General features: G+C 47.3%; 1 protein-coding gene across 1 annotated transcript; it reads left to right on the plus strand.

The window, feature by feature from the left end:
• The first annotated feature begins 40 nt into the window (after window positions 1–40).
• LRRC41 (leucine rich repeat containing 41) lies at window positions 41–19763 on the plus strand. The gene is made up of 10 exons (XM_049617272.1): window positions 41–535; window positions 4716–4802; window positions 5701–5771; window positions 13222–14362; window positions 16887–17147; window positions 17664–17828; window positions 17918–18016; window positions 18553–18675; window positions 18897–18972; window positions 19066–19763. The coding sequence occupies exons 1-10, from the start codon at window positions 337–339 to the stop codon at window positions 19283–19285; spliced, it is 2442 nt and encodes an 813-aa protein (XP_049473229.1). The 5' UTR covers window positions 41–336; the 3' UTR covers window positions 19286–19763.
• Window positions 19764–19807: the final 44 nt, after the last annotated feature.

The following is a 19807-nucleotide window of genomic DNA, read 5'->3' on the forward strand; positions in this document are numbered from 1 at the left end:
GCCGGAAGTGCGGCAGACTCGTCGTAGTCGCGAACACACGCTCGGATTGGCATATACTACCGTCCACAGGCAGGGGACAGGGGGAGTTAGTATTCGTGCCTAAGGAGGATTTGCTAAGAAATATCCCCTTGATCGCGCCAGAGCCAAATACATTGATATACGAATTTATGTAAAGTATTGGCTTCTAAGAGACTTGGTAAGAATGCGCATTGACTCGACGTTCCTTTAGCGCAGTTCCCAGTCTTCCCCACATCGCTGATGAAACCGTCCTAACTGCTGACCTTTTCAAGATGGCGGCGCGAGGGTGCCACTCTCGGGATCGCGCACCTCCCCAAGATGGCGGCGCCCGAGGCCTGGCGCGCCCGGAGTTGCTGGTTCTGTGAGGTAGCGGCGGCAACGACCATGGAGGCCACGTCCCGGGAGGCGGCGCCAGCGAAGAGCTCGGCCTCGGGCCCCAGCGCTCCCCCCGCCCTGTTCGAGCTGTGCGGGCGGGCGGTGAGCGCCCATATGGGGGTTCTGGAGAGCGGGGTGTGGGGTAAGTCGCGGGGTGAGGGGCTACCTCTGGCAACGAGCGGAGGCGGCCCAGCGGCCGGGGGGCGCGGGGGGCGAGGCCGGGAGGCCTGGGGCAAGGCCCGGCCCGGGGTACTGGAAGCCGCACCGTCGGGTCGGAACACGAATTCCGTGACTGACTGGACTAGGCAGAGTAAAAGCAGGGACCAAATCGGCAGGTGGACCTGCACCGCGGCCTGGCTAGGGGGGCGCGGGGGGCGAGGGCAGGAGGCCCGGTCTGGGGCCAAGCAGGCAGGGCCCAGACGACAGAGGCTGGAGTGACGGACCGGCCGTGGGCACCGAACTGACGCTCGAGACGGGCCGGGCTGGGGAGTCTCGGATGTCGAACCGACGGGCAGAGATGGCCCTGCCGCTTGGGGGCGGGGGCCGAGGTTGGGAGGCCCGGCCTAAGGCAAGGAGGCCAGGCCCGGGGCCACCTAACCTGACTGACGCGCGGGGCCTCCGGTGTCTGCTTGACGGACCGCGGGTGCTGAGACTCCCGAGGCCAGGCTGACGGGCCAGGGCAGCCCAGTGGAATGGAGAGCGAGGGGCTGGGGGAGATGCCGAAGGCTTGGGGCGCCGAGGCCTGTCCGACGACCCAGGGCTGAGGGGAGCGCACTGACGACCGGGGCCTCGGGTGCCCAATTGCTTCAGCGCAGGACTGACTGACTGACGGGCAGGGCAGGGAACGCCGGAGGCCACTCGGACTGGCCTGAGCGGAGGAAAGGCCCGAGCGGGTGAAGGGAGGCCGGGAGCGGGTCAGCAATCTAGGGAGGCTCGAATGACGGACAGGCGGGAAGGGCCAGGGAGGCCCCAGGCGGGGCGACGGCCCGGGGATCCCGGCTGGGAGGGGGCGCGTCGCAGCTAGGAGGCCTTGGGCTGAGTCGGAGCCAAAGGAGGCACCGGGCCCGAAAGCTCGAAAGCTGCCGGGACCGACGGCCCGGCTCCGGGCTGAGGGTGCCCAGGCTGAGCGGCCAAGGCGGGCGGCCCGCGGCCCTGGGCCGAGGGGCCGGGAAGGGCAAACCGACCAGCCGGGCTGGTGGGCCTGGGAGTAGGGCGGCCCGGCGCAGGTCAGGTAACGCAGGAGAGAAGGCCCGCAGCCGGATGCGCACGCGGAGGCCGGGCTTTGGGGTGGGCCCCGCCGGCCCCAGCCTGGCAGCTGGTGAGGAAAAACTCGGGTCGGCTGGCGAACACTGATGGTGAGAGTGATAGACAGCAGAGTGAGGGCCGGGGGGGGGGGGGGGGGGGGCCGGGGGGCGGGGGGGGGGGGGGGGGGCGGGGCGGCCCGCCTGGGTGACCTGGGGGGGGGGGGGCCAGGGGGGGGGGGTAGGCCGGGCCGCACGGGGATGAGGGAGGCCTTGGGCCTGACAGACTGGTGGTGTGAGGGGGTGGGGTCCAGAGGCCCGGCCGAAGCTGGGTGAGGAGATCCAGGCCAGGCCCAGGGCCCAGGGAACCCGGAGGGAGTGGCAGGAGAGAAGAGGAGGCCCCCAGGCCTTGAAGGGGTGGGGGGGGTGAGGTTCTGGAGAAGGCCTCGGGAGTGGTGGTAGTGCCTTTGCCAGGAGGAAGGCCCTGGTAAGGTCAGAAGTGAAGGCTTGAGGTCCTGGGATTCTGAGTTTGAGTTGCACTTTGAGGAGATGGCTGTGAAGAAAGGGCCCTGGAGTTTGACGGGTTGGGCCTCCAGGAATAAGGCCCAAGGCTGTGGAGAGTGGTTAAAGAAGGCCTAGGGATGTGGGAAGGCCCTTGGTGAGGTGGGGGTGGGGCAGCGATCCTGAGGAGGCCCAAGTGTCTTCCTGTAGTGGGGAAGACTGTTAGAGTCCTCAAGCTGATGGGGGGAGGGGTTGTGGAGGCCCTGTGCCAACAGATGAGAGGAGAAGGGTCAGGCTGACCCATGGGGAATAGGTGAAGTCTCAGTGGAGCTGGGCAGGGGGCTCAGAAGAGTCCTGAAGAGTCTGCCTGGAAGAAGGCAGAGAGAGGATTGGCTCTATCAGCCTGGAGCTTCTAGAATGCTAAACTTGGCTAGGAGGGAAGAGGACTGGGTATAGAGGCCCCAAGTTGGGAAGAGGAGGCAGTAAAGGTAGAGGCTGGAAAGAAGAAAGGAAGAGCCTGGCTTAAGAAGAATGGAGAAAGGAAGAGAGGAGTTTGTGGATAATAGGGGATGAGAATCCCTATGGCTGTGAGAGGGGATGGCTAAACAGAGCAGATTGGAGAGACAGAGGAGGACGAGCTCCTATGGGCCTAGCCTAGGTAAATAGTCACACAGAAAAAGCTGAATCAGGTTAGGCCTCTTAGGAGGGCCAAGTAAGAGGCCTGGGAAGAAGTGCTGCTTTGGAGGAAGGTCTCAGTGTGGGCTAACAGCCAAGAAAGGCTTCCTGGAGGCAGTGGACTACCGTTGCTTTGTGTAGGGAGAGAGAAGGGTAAAGTGAGTAGAGGCAGCAGGAAAGGATACAGTGAGGAAACAAGTAGAATAGGTATGTTATACCTTGAATGCCAGGATATGGAGCTTGAATGCAATAGAGAACTTACGTTAATGTAATAGCTTAGGGAATTAATACTTTCATTCAGCAAGTACACTGAGTACTATGTACAAAGAATTGTACTAGACTGTGGACATCAAGATTCACTTATTCCACAAGTAAAGATAAAGGGAGATCCTAGAAGTTTTGAAAGATTTTACTTAGATATGGTATACTCTAAGATCTTAGACTGTTCTTGGCAGGACAGAGATGGTATTGACAGGATAAGGATAAAAATAGACAACATTTAGTGAGCTTATTATGGCCAGGAATGGTCTTAAAAAGATTACAGGTATGATCTTCTTTAATTTTTATAGCAATATTATGAGGTAGTTATTATTACTTCCATTTTAAAATTGAGAAAACTGAGTCTTAAAGATGTTAATTTGCCCAAGGATTCCTAAGTAATAGAATCAGAATTTCACTCAGTTTGGTCCAACTCTAGAGACTAAACTGTTTAGCCATAATACTATAAAGCCTTTCGGCTCTAGACATCAGCAAGAGCAAGTTTTGTTTTTATGATATGTTGAATTTAGAGTTAGGGCTGGATTATTTCTATTGTTCACCGGAAAGTACTAGTTCAGAATATAGTAGGGGCCCAAAGGATGGGAATCACCAACCTGGAAGAGTGGGAAGGGGATTCAGAAAAGGCTTGATAAAAGGCACATGATACTTGGAAGATGAATAGTTAATATGATGAGAATGGCAAGGACATTCCTAGTAGAGAGCAGCATGACAAAGGCACAGAGACAAAAAATAGTGTGACACGTTAAATAAATGTAAAAGTAATTTAGCATGGATAAAGCATAGGAGGCAAAGCAGGGAGCTGGAAAAGTTAGTACGGCCCAGATTATGTTGGACATTTTTATCACACATATTCAATAGGAATTTTTATTTGTTTTGTATTTTTATCTTTTTTTTTTTAAAGTTTACTTATTTTCAGAAAGCGAGATCAGGGGAAGGGTGGAGAGAGAGAGAATCCTAAGCAGGCTCCACACTGTCAGTGCAGAGCCTGATGCGGGGCTCGACCTCACAAACTGCTAGATCATGACCTGAGCTAAAATCAAGAGTCGGACACTTAATCGACTGAGCCACCCAGGCACCCCTTTTTATCTTTTTTTTTTTTTTTTTGAGTTTATTTGTTGTGAGAGAGAGCAGAGGAGGGACAGAGAGAGAGAGGGAGAGAGGGAGAGAGGGAGAGAGGGAGAGAGGGAGAGAGAATCCCAAGCAGGCTCCGAGCCGCCAGCACAGAACCCAATGCAGGGCTCATACCCACAAATTGTGAGATCATGACCCTAGCTGAAATCAAGACTCAGTTACCTAACCAACTAGGTCACCCTGGTGCCCCTCAATAGGACCTTTCAAATGCAGAATGCTTCATTATGCTTGGGCAGAAATGAACTGACCAGCTCCTAAATGAGTATATCAGCTTGCTTTATTATCTCACCCTTGAAGATGTGCATGTCCCTGAAATTCCAGGTGCTAACTAAGTGGCTAAAGATAAGTGGATTAGAGTTTGAATTAGACTTAGGTTAGCTACTGGAGGTTCCATTTGCCAAATGAGAAGTCTGTCCTTCTGTTTTCCTTTCCAATAGTATAAATAATGCTTGGAACCCTAGGAGAAAAAAATAAATTTTGTGGTTTTTTTTGTAGCTCTCCCAGGCCCAATACTTCAAAGCATCTTACCTCTGCTCAATATATATTACTTGGAGAGGATTGAGGAAACTGCCCTCAAGAAAGGTGAGTGTCTTTCTCTCTTTCTCATTCAGTGATTATAAGCCAGGCACCATAATGTTCTGGTAAATATTACACCTGATACCTGTGTAGAACTCACGCTTTTCAAAAGTACCCTCACACCTGCTTTCTTACCAGATTCCTTACAGTGTCCAGTGAAACACAAAGCAAATAAATGATCCCAATTATACTAATGAAAGTGAAACCATAGGCACACCACAATTAATAGCTAAGTCAGACTAAAACCCAGATCTTCTGAATCTTAATTTTTCTATTTTACCTTGCTGTTTCCCAAACCACTCATTAGATCTTTTTTTTTTTTTTAATTTTTTTTTTTTTAACGTTTATTTATTTTTGAGACAGAGAGAGACAGAGCATGGACAGGGGAGGGTCAGAGATAGAGGGAGACACAGAATCCGAAACAGGCTCCAGGCTCTGAGCTGTCAGCACAGAGCCCGACGTGGGGCTTGAACTCACAGACCGTGAGATCATGACCTGAGCTGAAGTCGGCCGCTTAACCGACTGAGCCACCCAGGCGCCCCTAGACAGATCTTTTAATAGCCAGCATTTATCTAATCCTGATGTGCCAAGCAATCTCCTAGGCACTTTACTTGGAGAAACACATTTAATCTTTTCAACAACTCTATGAAATAACTATTATTAACTATGTTTTACAGATAAGGTAACTGAGGTACAGAAAAATGAAGTAAACTTGCCCAAAGTCACACAGCTAGAGTGTGGTTGGCTGATATTTAAACCCAGGCAGTCTGTCTTTAGAGCCAGTGCTCTATACTAGTCTGCCATATTGCTCCTGTGAATCCAGAGAAGGCAACAATAAAGGCTGATGTACTTCACTCATGGTGGCCAAAGAGCAGCCAAATAAAAGTGATATTTCTCCCCACAGGCCTCTCCACTCAAGCCATCTGGCGCCGACTATGGGATGAGCTAATGAAGACAAGGCCTTCCAGTTTGGAAGTAAGTTAGCACCAGGTAGAACTCTGGCCTGACTTTGCACATTGAAAGCAGGAATAGCTTACAAACACAAGCTGGGTACTGGTAAAGTGCAGACACAGGGTTGGAATGAATTTGGGAGGAGGGCTCTGATGTCTTGTCACAAGGTTCTTTCCATTTGGCATTTGTCACTGGCTTGATTGCTCACCGTGTTTATAGGTTAACACAAAACAGAGGAAGGTAGTGATCATAATGGAAGGCAGAACCCAGATTCGTAGAGGTCTTGACAGGGCTGGAGCAGTGGTCAAACCTAACAAGATAAAATTTAACAGAATAAACCAATTCCTCACTTGAATCTAAAAAATTCCAATTGCATGACCTCAGGGAAAGAGGTGGAGGGGCCTGGCTTAGCAACTTGTATAAAAATGAGTAAGGGGGTTTGGTCAACAGTGTGCTAAAGTAATTCATACAATGACTATACCCTGAGCTGTGTGAATTAATGTAACTATAACATATGCTAAAGGACAAGGGGGATGATAGACCTGCCTGGCTTTGCAGTGGTCAGGCTACCCTTGGAGTATGGAGAAAGAAGTCAAGGCCACATCATGTGAGTCACACTTGGAACACTGGAGATGTTTTTCCTGAAAAAAAGAAGACTTGGGGAATATGAACTGTCTTGAAATATTTGAATGATTATTATATAAAAGAGGAATTAATAGACTTGTATGGGTAGAAGCTAAAGGAGGATAAATTTTTGCCAAAGTGATTGTAGAACTTTTAAACCCTGAACTTATTGGTGATGAAACAAGCTAATTCCAGAGGTAATAAGCTTCCCATCACTAAGTGTTCAAATAGAGTCTAGATAACTACCTGACACAAAGATATTGTAGAAGAAATTCAGCATTGTAAGAGAGGTTGGACAAGATGACTTTTAGGGCTTCTTGTAGCCCTGCAGTTCTATTATGTGTTGGTTCAGATATAACTCACTGGATCTCTCTTTTAAGCAGAATTTCTTTTGCTGCTCCATAACTAGGTGACAGAACAGATTGAGTTCAATAAACATTACTAAAACTTCCCACATGCCAGGTCTTATGTTAGATATTGGAAGTACAGACACAGTCCCTAATCTTCAGGAACTTCATGTTTAGCAGGAAGTCTGCAAAGAAATACATTATGCATGGGAGGATAAGTGGTGTGATAGTAACAAGAAGGTTGAGGGAGAAGGGAGCATGAAAGTGTTTCTTGGGAAGTAGTATTTGAACTGGTGGGTGAGGCCAAGTGATAAGAAAACAAGCTCTTATCAGGAATTGGAGATTTAATTTCTGGGGATGCACTGGGTTCAGTAACATTCAGCTCCATATCCTTCAGCTTTTCTACTTCCAGATCTGGATGCAACTCTTGAAGTTCAGTGAGACAATGCTAAGGCCCAACAAAATCTTCAGGCACTATATACAGGAATTAGGCCTCATGAGGAGAAGTAGATGCAAGATTTGAAAACAGTAACAGCTTCCTGAAACCTTTAAAGAAGCATGAGAGTCACTGTGGCCTAGTGTTTCCCAAGCAGTATGGTTGACTAGCAGTTGATGGAGATTGTAATATCTTTCACTTAGAATACGCTTTTTTTCCCAACATTATCTCAAGCTTCCTGGTAAAGAATATATGTTTGTTATCTTTTCTTGTCTCAGAGCATTTCAGAACATTAAGGAAACCCCAGGCTTGGTGGCCTAACAGTCACCTAGACAGAGGTCCTGACTTGGATCATATCCATTCCAAAGGGTGCCTCTTTTTGTTTCCCAGTTTTGCATGACAGTAACCTTAACCTCATAATTCAGAAACACTTAATAAGTGCCTGCTCAATTCCAGGCACTATACTAGGTTCTAAGTATACAGTGGTGAACAAGATAGCCATGGTCCCTGATTGCTTATAAAGAAATAGAATTTCAAATTGTGCAGTACTTTATGTGTATTAAGAGATCTGATATTCTGGAGACAAGGCAATGGGGAAATGAAGGATTATTCAGTAAATGATTCTCTAGTTACTGGTTCACTATTTGGAAAAAATCAAGTTAGAGCCTCATTTTACAATATACTCAAATAATTTCTATATGGAACTAAAGATTAAACTGTAAAAAGTAAAAGCATAAAACAACTAAACAAGAATAAAGGTGACTGGTTATCTAATCTCAGGATGGAGAGTGTTAATTATTAAATGGGCAGAACCAAAAAAAAAAGTATGGACAATAAATGCCAATACAATAAACACAATTTAAAGGTACATAAACTAGGAAAGAATGTTTGCAACAACATTTGTAAAACAAGAAGATACAGAGAATAAGACAAAGACAAGCTATTCCAGTAGAGTACGTAAAGATTGGGACAAGTCACAAAATATACAAAAATCTCCAATAAAGTGAAAACTATTCAATCTCAATAATAAAAAATGGGAAAATAAACTTATAACTCTTAAATTAGTGAAGTCTTGTTTTGGTTTGTTTTAAAAGATAATTCCAGGGGTGGGTGAAACTTGCATTTTAATATGGTATTGGTGGGAGCAGAAATGTTACATAACTGTCTTGGTGGGCAATCTGGTGATAATTGTCAAGAGTCTTTAAAATATTCTTAGACTAGAAATTCTATTTCTTAGAATTTATAGTACATAAAAGTTGAGATACTCATGAAGATTTATTTCAAGATGTTCATCACAGCAACTTAATATCAAAACCTGGAAATAATTTCTTCAATAATGCATGAATTATTGAATGTAGTATATCCAAATTTTCAAAATATTAACAAAGTCATGTTCTAAAAACATTTAAATACATGGTGGTAAAATGTAATGACACGGTGGTATAATGTTTAAAAAGCCCAGAATTTGAAATTGTTCAAAATTGTCTCAATGTTATAAAAACAATTATAGCTATATGGGGCCCCTGGGTGGCTCAGTCGGTTAAGTGTCCAACTTCAGCTCAGGTAATGATCTTGCGGTTTGTGGGTTCGAGTCCCGCATCGGGCTCTGTGCTGACAGCTCGGAGCCTGGAGCCTGCTTTAGATTCTGTGTCTCCCTCTCTGCCCCTCCCCACTTGCACTCTCTCAAAAAAAAGAAAATAATAAATGTTTAAAAATTAAAAAAAAAAAAACAATTATAGCTATTCACATTTACATATACATTCCAAAGAGTTGGTTTACAGATTTTATCTCTCCGCAAATAATATTTCTGTTGTCAGAAAAATAGTGGACAATAGTTTGTGAACATTTGCTGGCTCTGTTTAGTACAAGAAAATATTTAGCCTTCTCTAGTTTGTACACACACTTCTTCCTCCCCAGCTGGTGCCTAAGCCACCAGCCTGTGGATGGGCCAAGGACTGTGTTGGTAGACAAATGTTATTTTACCTCTTTGGTGGTGCCTTATTTCCCCTACTCTTGCCTGAAAGAATGTGTGTGGTTTTTTTTTTAATGTTTATTTATTTTTGAGACAGAGAATCCCAAGCAGGCTCTGCACTGATAGCGTGAGGCTCAAACTCATGAATTGTGAGATCATGACCTGAGCTGAAAACAAGAGTCTTATCACTTAACCTTGACTGAGCCACCTAGGTGCCTCCAAAAGAATGTGTTTAAATCTTTTATTTTTGGGGCGCCTGGGTGGCTCAGTCGGTTGGGCATCCAACTTCGGCTCAGGTCATGATCTCATAGCTTGTAAGTTCGAGCCCCACATCGGGCGGGCTCTGGGCTGACAGTTCAGAGCCTGGAGCCTGCTTCGGATCCTGTGTTTCTCTCTCTCTCTGCCCCTCCCCCACTCTCACTCTCTGTCTCTCAAAAGTGAATAAACATTAAAAAAAATTAAAAAAACAATCTTTTATCTTTAAATTTATTGAGTTTATTTTGAAAGAGAGAACCTGAGCAGGGAAGGCTCAGAGAGGAGAGAAAGACTCCCAAACAGGCTCCGCACCGCCAGTGCAGAACGCAATGCAGGGCTCAAACTCATGAACCATGAGATCATGACCTGAGCCAAAATCAAGTCCCACGCTTAACCGACTGAACCAGTCAGGCGCCCCAATTTTATTTATTTTATTTTTTGATAGACTGTGTGCACACATGCACAAGTGGTGAGGGACGGGGGCAGAGGGAGAGAGAATCTTAAGCAGGTTCCACACCCGGCATGAAACCCAATGCAGGGCTCCATCCCACAACCTTGAGATAATGACCTGAGCTGTGATCAAGTGTCGTAAACTTAACCAACTGAGCCACCCAGGCACCCCCAAAAGAATGTGTTTAAGTCATTTTGTATTCAATAATGTATAAGTTCACACAATGAATGGCTTGAACTAGATCTCTTAGCTTGTTTTCAGTTTTGAAATTAAAAAAATTAATGTTTATTTTTGAGAGACAGAAAGTGAACAGGGGAGGGGCAGAGAGAGGGAGGGAGACACAGAATCCAAGGCAGGCTCCAGGCCTTGAGCTGTCAGCACAGAGCTTGATGCGGGGCTCAAACCCATGAACCATGAGATCATGACCTGAGCTGAAGTCATGCTTAACCAACTGAGCCACCCAGGCACCCCTCAACTTTGAAATTTTAGCAGAGATTCTTCTAAAAGGTGGTGATGGAATAAAACGCAGTGAACTGCTGTCTGCTCATAATTAATTGACATAATTGTCATAACTAACTTTACTCATCTAATCCTCACAACTCTATGATGTAGGTAGGTTTAGTTACCTTCCTCACTTTATAGATGATGAAACTGAGGCAGATAGAGGTGAAGTTACTGTCTGAGGTTATAGTTAGTGAATGGCAGACCTAGGATTCAAGTTGAGGCAATTTGGCTCTGGAGTGCCTGCTCCTATTCACTATGTCATGCTGTTCTCACAGCAGTTACCACATGTCTGGGTGTTCCAGTTTCAAATATTCTCCCACTGTCTTCATCAACCAATAAAATGTGGGGAGAGGGGAACACTAATATTTAGTTACCAAAACAACATATTACATGTGCCTCCTGGTCAGAAACAGCCACAATATCTTGGTTCACATTTTTGTCCATATTTTAGGCCTTGACTGTCTCACTTGTGAAGTTGAAGCCTTGCTAGGTTACCTGCAGATGTTTTCCAAGGCTGTGAGCATAGGCCAGCAAATGTGTAGGAAAAGTGTTAGAGATAGGATTCAGGAATACCCGCTCTGCTTCTACTGTAGGCTGAGTGGAGATTTGGTTGTCAGGTAATTTTTCCTGGTCCCATAATGCCCCTACATTATTGCTGGTGAGAGGTCCTTCTCCCTTGTTGCTGCCATGCAATTAGCTCAAACACGAAGAAGTCATTCCCAATTATTACCACAGCAGGCAGTGTCATAGGGAATGGCCAGGGCAAAGGGAATGACACTTTTGCCTAAGAATAGGGGCCCAACTCCTGCCAAGAACCTCAGATATAAGTTGAGGGTGACTGTGGTATGAGCGAATGCATAGAGGCAGGGCAAATACCAAAGAGAAGTGCCTTTTTAGTCTTGGGAAACCTCAGGCCCCTACTGCCTTTGCTTCAGGCTGAATAAGCACCCTGCTTAACAGGCTCTGCCTCCATCAAGTTCATTTCACATTGCCCATCTGGGCTATTATCATTAGCAGTAACAGAAGTAACATTTTGTACTTTACAGTTTACAAAGTGCTTTGACTTGCATGGTCTCATTTGATCTTCACAACAAACCTGTGAAACAAGTGATATTATCCACCTTTTACAGATGAAGAGATTCAAGAGGTCCAGAGTATAGTGGCAGAGATAACACTTGTATCAAAGTCAGCAGACTTTCTACTGCACCTTAGGAGAGAATGGGAACTTAAGGAAGGCTGTGTGCCCTTTTGGGGGTGGGGAGGGTAGGTAGCAGTAAATGCTGACCTCTGATATATATCAGAATCATCTGGGGGAAGTTTAAAAAATAAAGATGCACAGGCCTTGGTGGCTCAGTCAGTTAAGCGTCTGACTTCGGCTCAGGTCACCATCTCGTGGTTTGTAAGTTCGAACCCTGCATCAGGCTCTGTGCCTGACAGCTCAGAGCCTGGTGCCTCCTTTAGATTGTCTTTCTCCCTCCCTCCCTCTCTCTCAAAAATAAATATTAAAAAAAATTTTTTTATGGGCCTTACTGCAGATATAACATAAGAGGATCACCAAGTCTGGGTAGCTGACATGAATTTTGGAGAAACAAAAGCTCCACAGTAAATCTTGATGTGCACCAAAGGTTAAGAAACACCTGCATTCAGAGATCTTCTAAATGTACCAGAATAGTCTGATAAAATCTCATGTGCATCAAAGCCAGTAACTATTGCCTTGGAGAATCCAAATCTAGGATTTGGACCTTGATCTCCAGGAATTTTTCATCTGGTTGGGATAAAACATGTGCAGAGACACCACCATGAGACAAGGTTACCAATGTCTAACACCTGAGTAGTCAGATTATCAGAAGAGTCCCACAAGAGAGGCAGGGGAGGGGTAAAAGGGGGCACACAGAGACACTGAGATGAATAACCTCAAGAAGAGTAAAATGTTAGGGCACCTGATTGGCTCAGTCAGTTAAGCATCCGACTTTGGCTCAGGTCATGATCTCACAGTCTGTGGGTTCAAGCCCTGCATTGGGCTCTGCTGACCACTCAGAGCCTGGAACCTGCTTCGGATTCTGTGTCTCCCTCCCTCTCTCTCAAAAATAAACATTTAAAAAATTATTTTTTAAAAAAAGTGAAATGTTAGTAGGTCTTCTCAGGAAGCCTATTTGGTCTGGCAATGAAGAGCATTTCTGGCAGATGTAGGAAAAGCACGTAGAAGGCAGGTCTCGGTCAATAAGGTGATCAGTTTGTCCAGAACAAAACATTCACGTGAGCAAGATGTGAGAGATAAATCTTAGAGGCCACATTGTACAGGGCTTTCCCTCCCAGGCTAAGGAACTTCAGATTAACTCTGAGCAATGGAAAGATTCTGAGGGTTTTAAGGCAGAATGTAGTCAGGCATGTTTTACAAAGACGAATCCAGTGGACTTGTGTATAAAAGTTTGGGAAGGAGAAAATGAGATGGGGAAGTAATCAGGAAGCTAATGGTCAGGTGTGAGGGGGTAAGGGTCTGAACAAATGTGGTAGTGGTAAGAGTGGAAAGTTGGGGTCAGGTTCTAGAAACAAACATGGAAGAAACTACAGGAGTGAATGTTTCACTTGAATGGCAGTCACTATAACAAAATAATCTCTGGAACCAAATTTCCTGGGTTCAGATCTTGATTCTACTATTTACCTGTGTAACCACAGGCAGTAACAACATTTGTGCCTTATTTTTCCTATCTGTAAAATGGGGATAACTAATATATGCCTCAAAGATGTGAAGATTAATTTGTATAAATTATTTAGAATGTTGCCTGACTCATCAAATAGCTATTGGAACAGAGGAACTTGGGGAAATGATGGTTCAGTGGGTAGCCCTTAGTATCACAGCTGTCTGGCATGTTCTCTGCTTTCAGAGTGTGACCTGTTGGCGAGCCAAGTTTATGGAGGCCTTTTTTTCCCATGTTCTACGTGGGACCATTGATGTATCTTCTGACAGGCGTCTCTGTGACCAGCGCTTCTCACCTCTTCTGCATAGCTCCCGCCACGTCCGACAGCTGACCATCTGCAATATGCTGCAGGGTGCGACTGAGCTGGTGGCTGAGCCCAACCGCAGGGTTCTGGAGACCCTGGCCAGTTCCCTGCACACCCTCAAGTTCCGCCACCTGCTGTTCTCTGATGTGGCTGCTCAGCAGTCTCTTCGGCAGCTGTTGCATCAGCTTATTCACCATGGGGCTGTCAGCCAGGTGTCGCTGTATTCCTGGCCTGTGCCTGAGTCAGCCCTTTTCATCCTCATCCTCACCATGAGTGCTGGCTTCTGGCAGCCAGGCCCTGGTGGTCCACCTTGCCGCCTCTGTGGAGAAGCCTCCCGAGGCCGGGCCCCATCCCGAGATGAAGGGTCCCTCCTGTTGGGCTCACGCCGGCCTCGCAGGGATGCTGCTGAGCGATGTGCTGCAGCCCTGATGGCCTCCCGGCGGAAGAATGAAGCCAAGCAGACGGCCAGAGCTGCACCTGCTACCCGGGTAACACGCCGGAGCACACAGGAGAGCCTGATAGCAGGTGGGACAGACCCTAAGAGGGATCTGCACCCTCCAGCAACCTACGAGGCTCCTGGCACCAAGCGGCCACCCTCTGCTCCAGCCACCACCTCCTCTGCCTCTGCTTCCTCTTCCACATCCTCATCCAAACGGGCTCCAGCTAGCTCAGCCCCACAGCCTAAGCCCCTAAAGCGTTTTAAGCGAGCTGCAGGGAAGAAGGGTGCTCGCACCCGTCAGGGGTCTGGAGCAGAGTCTGAAGACCTGTATGACTTTGTTTTCATTGTGGCTGGTGAGAAGGAGGATGGGGAAGAGATGGAGATCGGGGAAGTGGCTTGTGGAGCTTTGGATGGATCAGATCCCAGCTGCCTGGGGCTTCCAGCACTGGAGGCCTCCCAGCGATTCCGAAGCATTTCCACCTTGGAGCTATTCACAGTTCCGCTCTCCACAGAGGCGGCTCTGACACTGTGCCACCTGCTGAGCTCCTGGGTGTCTCTGGAGAGCCTCACACTCTCCTATAATGGTGAGTGCCCTGCAGGGGCAGAGATGGGTCTCACAGCAGCACCATCCGTGTGCCCAATCCTGCAGAGGGGAATAGGGAATGCGATCGAGGAGCTGGAGATGTGGCCCAGCCTGCGTCAGAGTGGGGCAGAAGGCACATACATGAAACAGTGGCAGACTTTCAATGCTAGGGAAGAACATGAGGTTTATAGGCTTTAGAGTTGGAAGGAGTTCCTGAGAGGCAGTGAGAACCTTAAGAATGGGTACATTTTAGATATGGTAGGCAATTCCCATATTGTGGGAACAGTATAGTGTATGCAGGCCCACCAAGTCTAAGGTTGGGTCCCACCACTCATATCAAAGCAGCTATACAGACAAGGTGTAGACCACATTTTTATCAGACCAGCAACCTGTAAAGCAGTCCTCAGTTCTTACCCACCTGGCTGTGCCCAGCGAGCCAAACTTCAACTCTGGGTAAATCCATCAATCTACTTAGGATGCTGAGCACTTGGAGAAAATCACAACTGTGCAGACCAGTGCTACTGTATATTCAGTCATCATCCTTATATGAATCCTGTGTTTGTAACATTAGCTCCCATTCCTACTACTTCCAAATCCTCCCTTTTCCTTTCTTAGCAGATGACTTCACCTCCTTCAGAGAAAATAGAAGCCATCACACATGAACTTCAACTTATTGTTAACCAACCTATAAACTCTCCTACATCTACACTCATCCTTTTCTCCATCATAATGGAAGAGATGGCCATCCTATCTAAGACTAACTCTTTTACCTGTTTTCTGGATCCATACCTTCTTGCCTTCTTAGGAAAGCTTGTTTCTCAGATGCCTTAGTAATAGGAACTTTTATATATTGCTTAGTATGTATCTGGCATAATTTAAGCACTATATGAATTGAATCCTTACACCAACCCTATGAGGTCAAGTGGCTTGCCCAGGATAACTTCACTGAGCCAGGAGGCAACCGGCTTCATTCTCATTTCCACTATCTCAAAATCTATTTTTCTCTTCTCCCTCTCTGGACATTACCTCTCATATCTTAATGTCCAGAGTTTCTCAGAGCTCTGCCACTTTATACATGCTTCCTGAACAATTCTGTCCATTCTTGTAGTTTGAAAGGCCAACTATGCTGAAGATTCCCCAATCTAGGACACTGGCCCAGATCCTTCTCCTAAACTCCAGAACTATTTAGCCAGCCGACTACTAGATGTCACTTCATAAACCACAAGACCCGCAGCCTGAATGCATCTTCTCCCCTGATAGCTCTGTTCTGTCAGTGACCTCACAGCTGACTCAGCTGCCCAAAAGAAAGCTGGGTTCTTTCTTTTGCACCACATATCTTTATGATCTCTCAAATCCACTTACTTCTCTATCTCCACATCCTTAATTTGAGCCATGATTACTTCTCACCTGGATTCATCATTTCAGTAGTTCCTCCTGACTTCATACTCACCATACAATTCACAGTCTACACTGCAGCCCAAGTTTTTTTTTTTTTTTTTTTTTTAATGAAAAGGTCATTTAAAAACCCTTGAATGGTTTCCTGTCACCATACTTAATTTACTTACAGGTCATTTGTGTTCTCACTCCTGCTTACCTTCATAGTGGCATCTTGAACCCCCCCCCCCCCCCCCTACTTTACACAGCAGCCACAGTGAATATTTTCAGTTCTTGGAAGCTGCCACTCTTCCTCCTTCAGGCTTTTATATATACTGAGTTCTCCCTGCCAGTCCCTCCCGTACCTCCTTTTAGCCTGTCTCCTTTGTGTTCTTTACAACTCAGCTGTAAAGTTTTTACTGAGGGAAGCCGGACTGGGTGCTAAGTACCCATCCTTTGTGCTTCTACAATACTCAACTTCTCCAGTTCCCCTCACACATTTTTGTTGTTAATCAGCCTACATAGGCAGGAACAAGAGCTGTTGCTGGCTACTGTCTAGCAAAAACACACAAAAAAAGTATTTACTAGGTGCTGGGTGAGGTTTAGTTGAAATGGATCAACAGGGGCCTTCTCAGTCCAAGGGGAGATAAGTAGGTTCCAAGAAATTATTTGCTTTGTGGCATTAAGCATCTGCTCTAACCCTTCTGCATCCTGTTCCCTTTTGTGGGATGTGGTTATCCTTTTCTGCTCTATTCCCACCTAATTAATCTTTTAAAGTATTCCCTATTGAGTCATTGCCACTCCCCTTAGATTTCAAATGTTCCACGTGACCTATAAGAAAAGTCCAGAGATTTCTGCTGCCCTCTGGGCCTGTCATTTAGCTGGCAGCACAGTATGCCCCACCACATCCTCTTATTTTGTGACTGCCCTGACTGATGCTTGAGGGCATGGCCCAGTACAGTAGACATCAGTTTGCTGGTTACCTGAGGAAAAAAGCAAGACGATGAATAGTTGAGACAAATGATTTTTAAGTAATCTGATCGGAAGCTCAAGAAAATTGGTGGTCATCAACAGAAATATCTGGAGTGGTCTCTGAATGTTATTCTTGCTGACACTCCCACATGACTGACCTAACCTCTTTCCTGCCATAGGCCTGGGCTCTAACATCTTCCGCCTGCTGGACAGTCTGCGGGCCCTGTCAGGCCAGGCTGGATGCCGCCTCCGTGCCCTGCATCTCAGTGATCTGTTCTCACCACTGCCCATCCTGGAGCTGACACGTGCCATTGTGCGAGCCCTGCCCCTGCTGCGGGTCCTTTCTATTCGTGTTGACCACCCCAGCCAGAGGGACAACCCTGCCGTGCCAGGGAATGCAGGGCCCCCTAGCCACATAATTGGGGATGAGGAGATACCAGGTGAAGCACTGTGCGTGTGCGTGTGCATGTGTTCACACAAATGTGCAGGTGCATTTGTGTGGAAAAGGTGGGAAGACCTAATCCAGACCTAGCAACACTCATTCCTGGCTTATCTGAAATCCATTCCCTCTTTAGAGCCTGCTGTTAAAGATGACCATGGGCTGGACAGGGCCCAGACCACTACAAGCCCAATAGAAAGTGACCATGGCAGATAAGTCTCCAGAAAAGGGGTCTAGGTCCCCCTTCTGTATGTCCCCTTGGATCCTGTTTCCTAGCTCACCACTCTTGCACACTCCTGTTTGCTTGTCTGAATAGTCTAGTCTTCCTGGACTAAAAGCTCCAGGAGAACAAGGACTAAATCTCCTAGTACTCTCTTCCCAGAACCTAGTGTTATAGCAGGCACTTAATGACAAGTAAACAAGATTTTTCAGTGAGCCTCTAAAGGACAGGATGGGACCTGCTCTGAGAATAGAAGAGAGATGGCCCACTGGAATCTTTTCTCCCTATCATATCCAGAAAACTGCCTGGAACAGCTGGAGATGGGATTTCCACGGGGAGCCCAACCAGCCCCACTGCTCTGCTCTGTACTGAAGGCCTCAGGTTCTCTGCAGCAGCTGTCTCTGGATAGTGCTACCTTTGCCTCTCCCCAAGATTTTGGGCTTGTGTTACAGACACTCAAAGGTAGGACCCAGCTAGAATGATAAAGGGAGGGTAGGAGACCCTGTTATTCTTTGGGAAAGCTAAGGCCCATGGCCTCTACCCCCATGCAGAGTACAACCTAGCCCTGAAGAGGCTGAGCTTCCACGACATGAATCTGGCTGACTGTCAGAGTGAGGTGCTCTTTTTGCTACAGAATCTGACTCTTCAAGGTAAATTCATCATTCAGAACCTGGGGCATTGCTGGGTCCTCATTGTGGCTCTGCCACTGTTCTTTTCTTGGCCTTATATCCTCAACTATAAGTTATAGAAACTATCATCTTCCTTCTAAAAGGACCCAAATTCAACTCCTCCTATACTTAACATGGGAAAATTACTCAAGTTTTTCTTACCTTTCAGTGGCCAACAGAAATAATGGTGGTGGGGAAGGATAAATATGCTGTCAGGTTCCCCTCATACTCTTGTCCCTAATCCCCACCCCTGCATAGAGGGCAAGCAATGGATAGAGGGAAAAGAAGTGAATGGAGAACTGTCCACACAGAGGACCTCTCTAGGGTGAACCTCTGGGTTCAGTCTCTGGTTTAAATCTGATTTAGTTCCAGTCTTGCTTGGGGTCTTGGACAAATTCCTTTCTCTTTCTGGGCCTCTATAAAATGTTCAGACCCCTTGCTAAGGCCAACTGGGGCAGGAGGGGCAGCAACAAGTCCTAATGTTAGCCATCAGAATTCATTCTAATTTCTCTTGACAGAGATTACCTTCTCCTTCTGCCGTCTGTTTGAGAAGCGCCCGGCCCAGTTTCTGCCTGAGATGGTTGCTGCTATGAAGGGCAACTCCACACTGAAGGGCCTCCGGCTGCCAGGGAACCGTCTGGGTGGGGGCAGGGCCCTGGGAAGGGACAGGGGTGAAGGAGCCAGTCCTTTGACCTCAAAATTCAGTGGAGGAAGGCATAGGCCTCTCCACTGGGAACATGGGGGTTGGAATATAGTTGTGTGCTGGGGCTTTTGGAGGCTGGGCTTCTCCCCACCAGAAACGGGTTGGGATACCCTTGTTCCCTGTTCTTGGGTGATTAGACATTTCTCCCCTTCTCCCCAGGGAATGCTGGCTTGCTGGCCCTGGCAGATGTTTTCTCAGAGGATTCATCCTCCTCTCTGTGTCAGCTGGACATCAGGTACATGGGGAGGAGGAAGGGACAAGGGATGGAGCTCTAAGGATATAGACTAGGGATTGTTTCCTGGGTGTCTAATCATCTCACCCCTACCAGTTCCAACTGCATCAAGCCAGATGGTCTTCTGGAGTTCGCCAAGCGGCTGGAGCGCTGGGGCCGTGGAGCCTTTGGTCACCTGCGCCTCTTCCAGAACTGGCTGGACCAGGATGCAGTCACAGCCAGGGAAGCCATTCGGCGGCTCCGGGCCACTTGTCACGTGGTTAGCGACTCGTGGGACTCATCCCAGGCCTTCGCAGATTATGTCAGCACCATGTGATGGGGCCCACGCTTCACAGGCCCATGCTCAGCACCATCAGCTTGCAGGGGCTGAGACATGGGCTGCCCAGAACTCCCAAACACCAATTCTGTCTTTCTCTTTCTGCAACCTTTTTTCCTCTTTTTCCTTCTTCCCTTGCACTGAGGTCCTGGAGGTCTTGCTGGGCTCAGCAAAGGCACTCTCACAACTGGGTTTAGAGCCTTTGGGCCCCTTACCCACTACTCTTGGAACCCTGGGCCAGGTTACAGTGCTCATCAGTCACTGAGGACAGCTCCTCTCCCCCTGCCTGAGGTTCCTGCTTTCCTTCCTCAAGCAGGTACCCAGGCTTTAGAGAAGTACAGGAGTGTCCACTACCAGGCCTCTTCTCTGCTGGGCTCACCATGCTGCTCCCAAGCCTCAGTCCCTTTCATACCTTTATTCCTTTCTTTTTTTTAACCAAAAAAGTTTTTCTTATAAAATAAACTTTGGGCAAACATCATGCAGCCCTCCTTGATGATTTTTGTCCCAGAGAACAAAATTCAG

The sequence above is a fragment of the Panthera uncia genome (assembly GCF_023721935.1).
Source record: "Panthera uncia isolate 11264 chromosome C1 unlocalized genomic scaffold, Puncia_PCG_1.0 HiC_scaffold_4, whole genome shotgun sequence".
Lineage (NCBI taxonomy): Eukaryota > Metazoa > Chordata > Mammalia > Carnivora > Felidae > Panthera > Panthera uncia.

What these genes read in the sequence shown, in the direction of transcription:
- LRRC41 (XM_049617272.1), top strand. Translation starts at nt 337, where the DNA reads ATGGCGGCGCCCGAGGCCTGGCGCGCCCGGAGTTGCTGGTTCTGTGAG. An exon ending in TCTGGAGAGCGGGGTGTGGG is followed by an intron (nt 536 to 4,715) that starts GTAAGTCGCGGG and finishes TTTTTTTTGTAG; the next exon opens with CTCTCCCAGGCCCAATACTT. An exon ending in GGAAACTGCCCTCAAGAAAG is followed by an intron (nt 4,803 to 5,700) that starts GTGAGTGTCTTT and finishes TTCTCCCCACAG; the next exon opens with GCCTCTCCACTCAAGCCATC.